General features: G+C 43.3%; 1 protein-coding gene across 11 annotated transcripts in view; it reads right to left on the bottom strand.

Moving 5' to 3' along the window:
* Positions 1-1857: 1857 nt before the first annotated feature.
* The window catches only part of ELMO1 (engulfment and cell motility 1), a 315282-nt gene continuing 304032 nt past the window's right edge, over positions 1858-13107 (bottom strand). For all 11 annotated transcript variants that reach the window (XM_065051841.1, XM_065051834.1, XM_065051836.1 and 8 more), the window contains 2 exons: positions 9804-9881; positions 1858-3174 (listed from right to left, as the gene is read on the bottom strand). In XM_065051841.1, coding sequence (XP_064907913.1) covers positions 2974-3174; positions 9804-9881 — 279 coding nt within the window. In that variant the 3' untranslated portion in view covers positions 1858-2973. The remainder of the gene's footprint in view (positions 3175-9803; positions 9882-13107) is intronic.

Here is a 13107-nt window from a genome sequence, read left to right on the forward strand (position 1 = left end):
ACGTTGCTGTGGGAGTGCTTTTAAAATAGCTGCATAGGCTATTACACCAACGCATCGCTCCAGCCTCTTCTTTCTCATGGCAGGGTGGGACATGTGGGGTGGGGGGGGGTTGAGAAAAATTTAGCATGCCTGCTCATGTGACCATCCCACACAATGCATAACCCACAGAAAGAGCTGGGCCACGTGAGGAGATGGGGCTCCTGTAAGGCAGGGCTGCGAGGGGTGTAAGGAGGAGGCAGCTGCCACCATTTCACGCTCAGGAGCCCCATGCTGCCCGTGTGGTGTCAATGTGCCTCGGTGTAATGCCAATGGGCAGGAGGTGTTGGTAAAAACAGAGGGCTGGGTTGCCAGCTCTTCCCCCACCACTTCCCCGGGGGCTCTTGGTGTGCAATTTAGGGCACTCACCTTAGCGAGGGAGGCAAGTCTAACCTTTCCTTCCTGCTCAAGTTGTCCCCTGGAAGAGGGTTTTTGTTTGCTCCTTTCTGATTGTCACACAGACGCCTACCTGCTAAGATCACTGCTCCGGATTGCCTCTGAGCCAGCAGCCTTTGGCTCTTATCACTGGGGAGTGAAAGGTGTTTCTTTTGACAACAACCAATACCCATCTGAAGCTTGCATTCTGCAGTCTGTAAATAAAAAGCAAAGGTTATGCACAGCCAAGCCATCCAGCTGGGTCAGGAAGATTAATAAAACAACTCAGATTCTCAGTTCTGCTCCGAGTCTTGTCTTTCACACAGACAAGAGGCAGAATCAGTGCCTTGTAAAGAAACATGTTCCTAACTCGCTCCCCCACCCCCAGGACCCCTCTAAAATCCCCTGTGGCAGTCAGTGCCTTTGCTCCCACTCCTTCCTGGACACCTGACAACCTGTGCTATAGTCTCATAAGGCTCTCTGGAGAATAAAACATCTCGAACTCCTGCACCTCACGTTGTATATCCCTGTTCTCATTTAGACTGAATCTTCTCTCAGGCCACAGTCCACTGTAAACTCCAGTGTTTACCTCAAGAGTCTCCTTTTATCCTTACTGTACCACGCATTACTACCCAAACCAACTTACATCTCCTTTTTAGACCAAGGCATTCATGGAATACTGCACACACAGCTTCAGGAAGGCACTTTCCTTGGGACCCTCATGCTTGAATTCACACATGCTCCTCATCCTCCTTTGGTTGCACCTGCAGGACATTGTTTCTCTCCTTACCTGATGTGAGGTCATTCAGGACATTTGCCCTAGAGACAGCTGGATGGAGTAAAGGTCACCTCAGCTGAGGTCTTCTGCATCTGTCTAAACTGGAACCACCCTCTAGGTTTCTCACTAGCACAATCTCTGATACAACCCCTCCAAAGTCATCTTCAGCTGGGTCTGAGTAGGAGAGGAACTCGCACAAATAAACATCTGACTTCAGCTTGTGCAGTAGGAGGGAAAGGGCTGGCAGGTTGCTCTAGATCTAGACCCAGCACTTTTGGAGTAAGAGATACAGAACTTAGAGAAATACCTAGAAGAACATGAGGAGAGAGGAAATCTAGCCAGACACACCCTCAATGGAGGAGGTGGAACACAACAATGGAACAGGAACACAGTTGCTCCAGAAAACATGGTAAAGGCAGCAGCCTTAAATTGACCATGATCACATCAGTATGCTGTGATTTTGGATTTCACATACAGTCCTTCTCAAAGGAAGACTCATGGACCCATGATCTCTGGATGCATCTCATCCTTGTAACCACAAACAAACTAATAAGTATATTAAATCAGATGCAGATAAGAAAGGGTACACCTTTCCCTCTCCTCTTTGTACCAAACATGTCAGAATTGCTAGGAAACATAAAGAATAAAAGACAAATTCAGAAGAAAAATCAAGTTCCAAGAATCATCACAACTCAGATTTTTATTCAACAGTGAAGTCGAAGGGAAATATTTTTTCCCTTCAGGGCAAATGTTCCAAACGGAAATTAAGTAAAAATATTGTCCCCCAAAAGTACTCACAATGAAATTAGTTTTCATTAAATATATTTGTTTGGCAAAATAAAATAAAAATATTAGGACCCGTACAAATAAAAAAATCCCTTGCAAATTCATAACACTGTAGCAATGACAACAATGTAAACCTGGATGTTTGGCAGTTGTAATTAATTCGTGGGAGTTACTGTTGAACTTTGGACTGAGAAAGTAAAAATCACTTTGAATAGCAACAAGCCAATTTTAGAGGCAACCGAGGCTTAGGGAATGCTATAGGGACGTGACACACCAGTGGCTTCATACACAGTTTGTGCGAGTGATCTGCTAGTGTGGGGCTACTTAAGAGCTGAGAGGAGAAGAAGTTAAAAGCTGTTGCAGCGTATGGTACAGCAAAAATCTGCAGACTTTCTGTTCTGGGAGCCGATCAGTTGGGTGAAGGCTGGTGGCAAGAGCTGAGATGGGTTGGAAGAATAATGACAGTGACGAATGGCGCAAGCACTGGGAAGCAGTTAACGATTTTCATCATGGCATTGGATTCAGTTGTGAGCAGACTCTTGGGGAAATCTTCTGCTTAGAGTAGCTGCTTCTGCTCCCTACCTCCCCCTTCCTTCCAGTTAAAGCCTCTGCCCTGCCGAGTGGGTTTCACAGGCATGCAGTTTGGTAACATCGTCCTTTACTTAAGGATGTCTATTCCAGTATTAAAAATGTAAAAAAAAGTCCTCGGGAGGGTGCTTCTTAGTGGCAGTCTTTGCCTTAAGCAAGGCCAACGGCCTGCAATTACAAGTTAATTAAAGCAATGTGGATTTGGATGAGCAGTGGGGAAGATGGGAATGGGGAAGGAAGGGATGCAGAGAACAGGGAGGAACGCAAATATTTCTACACCCCTCCCCAAAGCCAAAATCCAAGGTGCACAAGTGGGTTTCTTTTTTCCTCACACTCTTCCTTTGTTTTTTTTTTTTAATATCTCTCCAGTTATAATATTTCCAGTTTCAAAGCAAGTTTCAGTGGCAGCCTCAGTTACAGTCATAAACAAAGTCATAGTTGCTGGGCTCCTTTGGAATAGGTGGTGGAGCATCTGGGATCTGTATGTTTTCCAAGTCAAGGAGGCGTAGCTTTATCTCCATGCTGAGCAGCGTGTCTAAGTCATTCCGCGTTAGGTCACTCAACATATCCTTCCCAAGGAGGGCGTTCAGCCCATCGGTCCATACACAGTACTACACAGGGAAAAGAGAAAAACTGTCATTAACAGACTTTCCGTACACAAACTGCTTGTCTGCCCTGGTCCTCTACAGCTACTGCTCCTGCGGGGACTTGTGAAGAGACCTAAAATGAGGTTGATTCATTTTATTAGCTCGTATCACGAAGAAGGCGTGTTCCACTGAATGGCTCAGAAAATGGACAAAATGATTTGCTAAAAATGGGAAGAAATTACAACGTGTAATTGTTTGATAGTTAGGTATCTCCTCCAGACTTCTTGTTGAATATTCTTTAATAGTTATGGGAGAAAGGATATTACCTGACTTAGGACAATGAACCCCTGGAGGTACTTCCTTCACCCCTCTCTTTCTCTTTCTCCAATACTTACAGAAAGAGCCCGATTATCTTACACCAAACTTCTAATTCCAAGACAGCCAAGTTAGGTAAACTGGATCCAACCCAAAAACCTTCTTGACTCTTTGTGTAACTACCTAGTTTTATCGTGGTGTCTTTCCTATAAATTAAGTGGTATCAATTGACTTACACAAAGATAGGTTCTCAAATATCTATGCCTCCTTTACCACTATTTTACACAAAATAACATATTGTGAAAACTATAGAGTCAACCAATGCTGTGTCTTTCATGAAAATAAAATGCCAAGTTACCTGGTGTAATAAGTGCAACAAATGCTGAACTGGCTTCTAAAACCCTTTCCTTACTGTTTTTCCTAATAGGAGATGCCATCTTTCCCAAGAGCTGACAGCTTGAGATGAACATGGGCTGAATAACCATTTAGAATAAGTAAAAAAAGCAAGGGAGACTGGTAATCTAGAGTCAACTTCTATCAATTAAGTCACTTCCATTTATTACTACAAGCCATTTATTCAACTATGAACAGAAGTACTCAAATGCTATCATCTCAAAAATAGATTTCAATGATGAACTCGTGTTCTAGTTTGCAGGAGAAAAATCAAATCAGCTGTATCTTCATTTTTATCTTGCAAATACTTCTGCTAGTTTTTGTGCCAAAAAAATGGATTTTAAATTTAGCTGACCATTTGCTATGTGATACCACCAAGTTTAAAGATAGCCGTGGCTGACTGCATGCTACAGCAGAAATGAAGATTATTTTTAAGAGAGAGAAAACCCCCTCTTGGGATGTCTTGATCCAGAAAAAGGGCATATTTTTAAAATAGGATGGTTAACCCACTTCAACACTCAAAGTGAAATGTGACTCATTTAAGACAGTAACAGAACAGTAGCGGAGCTAGGATGTCACCCAGGGTGTTGGTAAGCCAAGCCGCAACTTTCATACAAGATTAGCTGTATAGAAGAGACCTTAGGGTTCAGATTTCCCTGCTAACAAGTACTAAAGAAACAACTTAGCCTGCCTATTGTAGGCTCTCAAAGTGTCTCACTGAAGGATTTTAAAGTGTGCAAGTTTTGTGGAGTGTCCATGGAATATCAGCGAAAGAAAAAAAGCTATCCTAGAAATGTAATTATTTTTGAACAGCCTGTAATTTTTTATGATCGACTTGAAAGCTTTCATTGGAAAGATTTCCCAGAATTCACTTTGAGAAAAAGGAACAGAAAAGGAAAGTGCTCTGCTCAGGTTACAAAAGCACAGAGCATTCATTCAACAGATGCAGCCCCTGACATAAATCGTCCATCACTGCTCAGTGAGTATGGCCAGCGCTTTCTCTGGGGAGGAATCTCAGTGAGCCAGAAAGCAGAACCACACTTCTCTTCCAGATATAACCCATCCAAGGCCCACAGAAACCAAATTCTGGCCACAATTCTGATGAGTGCAATGGCCTGGAAAAGGGGCTTCCTCTCTAATCTCCACGTTGGCAAGTGCATCTAATTAAACTCCTGTACATTTTGAGCAGAGAGAAATCCTAATGAGATGGTGGAAAAACAGAGGCATTAATTCAGAAGCTTTTTTCTTTTTAATATGCAAAACAGACTAATAGCCACTGAAAAATTAATTTACTACAGATTCATTTTCATAAAACTCCAATGAAACCTAATTATAGCCTCCCTCATCAGTTTCTCTGTCAAAAATCAAGGATAAGATTAATCCACCTTTTTGCTATGTAGCTGAAACCAGCTATTATTATTTAAATGAAAAACAAATACGGTGGAGTGATCTCACAGTGCTGAATGCTCTGGCTGGCAAGAAGCTCCAACAGATGGTTAAAGGTATCGCCAAATTTAAGTGTGTAAAAATGAGGTCCAAATCTCAATGATATTAGTTCAGTAATGAGATTTTTAATAAAGAAACACCTTGGGAGTCAAGTCAGTGGAACCAGACAACCAGAAAAGTTGTGCAGGCTTCATCCACCTGGATGCAGCCTCGAGCATCCTGGTCTGAGTACATCACTGACCTGCTTTGAGCAGGAGGTCAGACAGGGAACGCCCCCAATCTCCCTTACAACCTGAATCATCCTATCATCCTCATTCAATTTTTGGTTTTAGGACACACTCAATTACCACATTCAGACATCACTCTACAATCACGAGGACTGTAGAAGTGCTTGAAAAAACCTGTAAGTCTGACCTGAAATTGTCACGTACTAACATCATTCCTGATGCTTCACACAAAGCCTTCTAAATCTTGAGATGTCACCCACCACATCTCCCAAGCTGACAATGCTGCTAAGCTTCTATTGACATGCACCTGAGTTATTTTGATGAAGAGTCACGGGCTTCACAGAATCACCTAGTTCCAACACTGCTGCCATGGGCAGGGGAACCTTCACCAGACCTGGTTGCTCAAAGTACCATCCAGCTTGGCCATGAACACTTCCAGGGATGGGGCATCCACAGCTTCTCTGGGCAACCTGTGCCTCACCACCCTCATGGCGAAGATTTTTTTCCTTATGTCTACTCTAAATCCACCCTCTTTCATTTTAAAGCCATTACCCCTTGTCCTGTCACTACACATCCTTGTGAAAAGTCTCTCTCCAGCTTTTTTTGTATGTCCCCTTTAGGTATTGGAAAGCTTCTATAAGGTGTCCCTGGAGACTTCTCTTCTCCAGGCTGAACAACCCTAACTCTCTCAGCCTGTCTTCATGGGGAGGTGCTCCAGCACTCTGATCACCTTTGTGGCCCTCCTCTGAGGTCTCATAAGAGTGGAGTAGAGGGAAAATATCACCACCCTTGACCTGCTGGTCACACTTCTTTTGATGCAGCCCAGGATACAGTTCGTTTTCTGGGCTGCAAGTGTACATTGCTGTGTCATACTGAGCTCCTCATCAACCAACACTCCAAGTCCTTCTCCTCAGGGCTGCTCTCAATCCATTCTCCACCCAGCCTGTATTTGTGCTTGGAATTGCCCTGATCCATGTGTGGGACCTTGCACTTGGGCTTTTTGAACTTCACAAGGTTTGTGCGGGCCCACCTCTCCAGCCCATCAAGATCCCTCTGGATGTCATCCCTTCCCTCCGGGAGGTGTTGACTGCACAACACAGCTTGGTGTCACCATGGACTTGTGCGATCTCAGGTTATTTAAATGGTCTCAAACCTGATCTTCTCCTACAGTGAGTGGTTCTTCATTCTCCCAGTGCCTTGCCTTTGCCTTCTGCGACTTGGGTGGTGTGGCGAGAGCACTTGCCAGTGAAGACTGAGGACAAAAAGCTGTCGAGTACCTCAGCCTTCTCCATATCCCAGGTAACCAGGTATCCCATTTCTTTCCAGAGATGCCCACATTTTCCATAGTCTTCCTTTTACCATAGATGTACCCATAGAAGCTTTTCTTATTGCCCTTGAGATCTCTGGGTAGAATTAATTCTGTCAGGGCTTTAGCTTTCCTAACCTGATCCCTGGCTGCTTGGACAATTTCTCTATGTTCCTCTCAGGCTACCTGTCCTTGCTTCCACCCTCTGTAGGTTTCCTTTCTGTGTTTGAGTTTGTCCAGTAGCTCCTTGCTCATCAATGCAGGTCTTGTGGTGTTTTTGTTTGACTTCTTCTCTGTTGGGATGCATTACTCCTGAGCTTGACAGAGATGATCCTTGAATATCAACCATCTTTCTTGGGTTTGTCTTCTCTCCAGGGCTTTATCTCATGGTAGTCTACCAAGCAGATCCCTGAAGAGGCCAAAGTCTTCTCTCCTGAAGTCCAGGGCAGTGAGCTTGATGGGTGCCTTCCTCTCTGCCCTAAGAATCCTAAACTCACCATTTTATGGTCACTGCAGCCAAGGCTGCCCTTGAGCTTCACATTCCCTACCAGCACCTCCTTGTTGGTGAGAACAAGGTCCAGCATAGCACCTCTCTTTGTTGGCTCTTCTATCATTTGGAGAAGGAAATAATCATCAATGCATTTCAGGAAACTCCTGGATTGCTTATGCCCTGCTGCGTTGTCCCTCCAACAGATATAGGGGTGGTCCCAAAGGCCATCTATTGTAGGAGTGAGGTGGTGGTGGCCATTACCCCCAGTCCTGCCCAGGCCCCATCAGCCACTCTGGTGAGAGCTGCTGGCTCCTAGTGGGTCTGGTTGCTCCCCTGGGGTTTCCCCAGCTCAGGAAATCCCCCCTGTACACCACAATCCCTCTCTCTGCTGCTGAACTTGCCTGCATTGTAGCTGATTGCCTCGACATAACATGCTGCTTGCCTTTCTTTGTGGGTGCTTCCTCTGAACATTTGCACTTTTTGCTGTAATTAAAACTCACTGTTCTGTAGGCCACAGAAAAGTACAGAGGGAGTGAGATGCCCTTTTGAAAACATACACTTGGGAACTGTCAAATAGCAACAGAGATTGCTGCCTCTGGCCGTGTATTTGAACATATTAATTTTGGCTCAAAGAAGCCACACAAGACGAAAAAGAGAAATAAAGACAGTAGGTGTGTTAACTCAATCACGAGCAATTTGGTTAGCGCATCTCACAACGCTACTGCCCATCAGCGGGGTGCAGTAGCAGTTTTTGAACATTTAGACCAGGGGTGTCAAACTAATTTTCACCAAGGGCCACATCAGCCTCACGGTTGCTTTCAAAGGGCCAAATGTAATTTTAGGATTGTATAAATGTAGAAGTAGTTGCACTTATACAGTCCTAAAATTACATTCGGCCCTTTGAAGGCAACTGCAAGGCTGATGTGGCCTCAGTGAAAATGAGTTTGACACCCCCTGATTTAGACCATTAAAATACACATGTTGCTATAGGCTATATTTGAGATACTATTGGCTGAAAAAATTGCTGATTTTCATGGCTATTTGCTCTTATGAGCTCTAACAGTCTAGAATTCAGTTTCTGTAGAATTTATATCAGAAAGCATCTGACATATTTTCAATTCAGAGGAGGAAGACAATCATGCTTTGCTTAGACCTACAGCTCTAATGGCACATTATGGCTGGGAAGCTATTGCTACTTAGATCAAAACTGACCGGCAAGTCTTTCTTTGGAATTAATGTACTTGAAAACGACACTCAACTATTAATCCCCAGGAAAACACAAATGAGCATAATCTTATTTCCGCTCCTAAAATTAACATTTATTTGAAAGTTATAATCCAGAATTGCAAATGTTGGAGCTGTGTAAGTAAATACACTTCACTTGTAAAGCAATTTCATGCACTTTAATACACTACAGTATAATGCAGTTTAATGCAATCTTCTGTGTTTCATCACCTTAATGCAGTGCCCTGAACTCGGACCACATGTCATACCACTAAATAAGAAGTGTGCAAATGGAACACTAATTCTTGTTGCTTTAGAAATAAGAAAGAAAAACTTCTTTCTTTCTTTCTTTCTTTTTTTTTTTTTTTTTCATATAGTGCATTCTGCTAAATCTTTACTTGGAAGTTCTTTGAGAGAAACACATCCAGTGCTTCCACATAATTAGGTAAATTAGTTCCACCAACTTGCAAAAGGCAATAATGTTGTTTGCTTCCTTGTGTTTTCAAGAGCAGGGAAGGGACTGTCACTTTGCCTTGCTATTGGTATTTACATTGTCTTTATACAAGTGAGACCCATTGCAAAATGCTATCCTGTGGAAATACAATTAAGAGGACCTTCTATAATCACCTGTCATTAATGGCCTTAAGCAATGTGAAACTAAGAATAATGGGATATGCCATTCTGGAGAACACAAACCTTTGGTTAAAACTAAGACCCAACGATGGCATAACCTCCCCTGATTTTGCTGGCATCGTCAAGCTGAGCAGAGAACGGCAGTGATTCTTTGAAAGCTTGGCTGTATAAATCATCAGTGTTGAACCAAACGTCACTTAAATGAACACACAGCAGAATTTTTCAGTGTCTACAGTAGAGCAGACCAAGAGAAATCCTTATTACACGAGGAAATGGTGAGCAAGATCTGTGGTCTGCCCAAGCTCTCCTCTTTCTCTTACTTTTGGCTCTTATTTCAGCAGGGCTTTGAAATACTGATCTTTAATTTGGATCCCATGTGCTCTATGATGTACAAATACAAAACAATTTCCTTCTGTGGCTTGGGATACGCATGAAAATTGCAGGTTTTGCTCCCATACTAATCCCTCTGCTTTCAGTTTGTTGTGAGACATGACACAGATTTAAGTGGACCGGTACTCTGTGTCAAGATGATCACACTTATATTCTTATAAAGCTGTCTGCTGCCAGAAAGGAACTAAGAAGGCTTCAAAGAAATTTCTGTACTCTGAACTTGACTTACCTCATGCTTGTCTGGAGCAATGAAATTCAACTGGCCACTTGAGTCATACAGTATAGAGAAAGCAAGCTCTAGCACCTCCTGGAACAATACAAAGAAACACATATTAATGCTGCATGAGACAGGCATTTAGACATTCAGGTCTGTCTTTCTTTCCTACCACTTATTCCCCAAAACAAGTGGAAAAATAGGTTATGGTACTCTCCTACCTGGCCGAAACTGCAGCAGTACCAAACCACTGCAATGGACCAGCACAGCAAGAACCCCTCCACAGATGCTTCAGTCAAAACAAACTCACACCCCTCAGTGCTGACTGTAGCTCACTTGGTCACAGATTACTGTAGCATTTGAGTTTAAAATTGAGCTAGGCAATGGTGAGGACTAGAATCAATACCATGCATAATACTACAGTTGCAACAAATTCTTCATGAAGTTCTACAGTTTTTTCGATTTGCATAGAAAAATTCTGCAAGGTTTGATTCCCTGTGTCAAAAAACTTGCCAGGACAGTTAATCTCTTGGTATATACTTATGCTCTTTTCACTGCTGTAAATCTATTAAATTATTCATTCTTAAGAGATTTCTGTCATTTTGTTTCTACTTAAACTAGAATCAGCAGCCACTGTCAAACTGAACTATATGGGTTACTTAAAGACCCAAACGAATCCCAGGAAAGGAAAAAATGACCATCTTTTGTCCCCCTCAGCACTGAAGCTGGAATTTCAAAGGTGCCAAAGTGAATTCATCAAGCACTAACCTTCCCTAGAAGTCACCCAGACTGGGTTGCTCTGAGGAAACCCAACCAACTTGAATAAATGATGAACTTCCACTGGCCAGCAGTGAGCACGTAAAGATGTTGTGTTATCGTGGCTACTGCACTCATCACTATAAGTGCTGGTACAAGGATTTCACAACCCATAAGCTAGCTGGTATGGATATAATAACACTGTGGAAAAAGACTTGGCTACAGAGGAGAGTGCTGTCTCCTAACTATGATCTGCATCGTGTGTCATGTTCTTTTTGCCTCTTGGCTTCCTAAGCCACATAATACTGATCGCCTTTGCTGACTCTCAGCTGACAACTGTCCCTATGCTGCCAGAGGCCACAAAAGCATGGTTTTGTAAATTTGCCACGCTAAGTTTTAAAATGGAAGAACTGACTATGAGGACTGCAGCACAGACATGGCTCTAGATTTCTAGTCCTGATCTCCTGGGCGGAAACAAACATAGGTCTTTGGATTTCAGTAGGGGTTATTTGATTTTTGCACTTGTGTGACTGACAGCAAAGTCCGAATCATGAAACTTGCAATCCTTGGGGATAATCTTGGTTGATCAGAGACCAGACTTCTCATGGGAAATACTCTTGGTTTCCCTGAGGTCCAACTTGTTCTATTGTCAGGCCACAGGAGACAAGTCTGTCTTAAATCTTCACGGAAGGTGCAGATACTAATAGTGGTGCACTCAGCAAACAAACAGCTCATGGCTGATGTATCCTTTTTGTGTTTTAGGCAAGTCTCTCGGTCACACCGTATTAAGAGTGATGTCCCTCATTACAGAAACAAATTTACCTCTGCCCACACAAACGTGGCATTATTGCCTCACAGAGTTTTCTAAATTACTGACTGAACATGCCACGTCATGTAACTGAGGTGGTGAAAATTAAATGTATCACTGAAAAAAAATGGCTTGTACTGGTCTACTACGATGTTCCTGAATTCCATGAAGGTCAATAACAATCCCATAGGCCTAGTCCCCATATATTTGTACTTTGGTAAATTCCAAGGGATTAAAGTATTTTTTCATCCCAAAGAAAGGAAAAGGAGAGAAAAACCAGAAAAACCCTGCCCAGGGAGCCATGGGTTGGGTCATTCCCAGGCAGGCAGAGAATGAGAAAGGGCTACATCCAGGGTACTAAGCTTCCCTTTATGGAGGAAAGTCAGAGTTTGGTAGCCCTGGCTCCAGTTCAGCTACTTCACTGGATGCTCTGGAGACTAAAGGCCCAGGAATTAGAGCTTCCAGGTTCCAGCATCTCTGCCACCTCATGCACATCAAACTGTCAAAGAAAACGGAAACCTAAGGAGCTGGAGTTGCCAACTGGTCTTCCATACTGACAGTGGTCTCAGTGGTTGAACTGACTGACTTATCAGGCACCCCCACCTGGTTTTGTTACATTCCCTTCTAATGACAGGTGATTGTGAGGAACTGGTAATTCCTAAAGGAAAACTGGTCAGTCTCTATCAGCTATCTGTGGTCTTCTCCTCCCTTTTCTGTCCTACTTCTCAACATCTCTCAGTCATTTTCCACTTTAGCCTTTTCCACCACTTTCGCCTTTTCCACCACTTTCTCTTTCTCTCTGGTCTTTTTTTTTTCTCTCCCATTCCTTCCAACCTGCTCCTTCCCTTTTTGTTTTGCTTTCCTACTCCCTCACCTCAGTCTCCTGAACTCACTCCCTTGACACTCCTAACTCTTCCACCCTTGCGCATGTCAGATCTTTGCCCTTCCCTAGGTGCTTGTCAAAGGTAACAGTACTGGGACCCAGTACTACTGTACTGGACGTGCCCCTCTTTTGAGCTTCACTGGAAACAGGGGACACGAGACTCTGCACCTGCTGGCTGGGCACTTACCACTCCTTGGCTCCAACTCTAAGGAAAGCTGTTGTAGGTGGTATGAGGAGAAGCTCGCTCTCCCACACTCAGAGCTTCTCTTTCCCCCAAGTCTCCGCTCATCCCTCACATGGGCCAGAAACAAGCTAATTTTGATGAAGTGGCATTTTAGGTGCCTACAATTGGGTGATCCCATGCAGCTGGAATCACCTCGCTACTCTGCCTACTCTGTCATCAACAGCCTTCAAACACCTGTGTTTCTGCTGAAAGCTGAGACCACAGTCATGTTAATTTTGTTTGCCAGAGCCAGAAGATCCATCCCCCAGAGAACTATCTATATGCGCAATGGCAGGGAACTTGTTCAACCAACATGAAACAAAAGAAAAGCTGCATTCAACAGGGAAATGAGCAGAACCATTTCTGCTGACTAAAAAGGCACCAAGCCTGAAGACTGCATGGGCAAATAAAGGGTGAGAGGAAGACATTTAGAAATACACAATAATGTTTTTCGCAAATTCTTCTCTTGTGCTTTGTTTTGAAGGCTGCAAAAATGGAACATATCTCACTTCCTTCAAATTCATTAATATTTCTTGAGAGTCAGAAATGAGGACTGTAAAATTAAACCTAATTTAAAAGCACGAGCAAGATGAACAACAATGGATGCAGGTCTAGTCCTATCAAGTTGTTCCAGCTTCATATGCATGAA

Source organism: Columba livia, chromosome 2 (genome assembly GCF_036013475.1).
Source record: "Columba livia isolate bColLiv1 breed racing homer chromosome 2, bColLiv1.pat.W.v2, whole genome shotgun sequence".
NCBI classification, from domain to species: Eukaryota; Metazoa; Chordata; class Aves; order Columbiformes; family Columbidae; genus Columba; species Columba livia.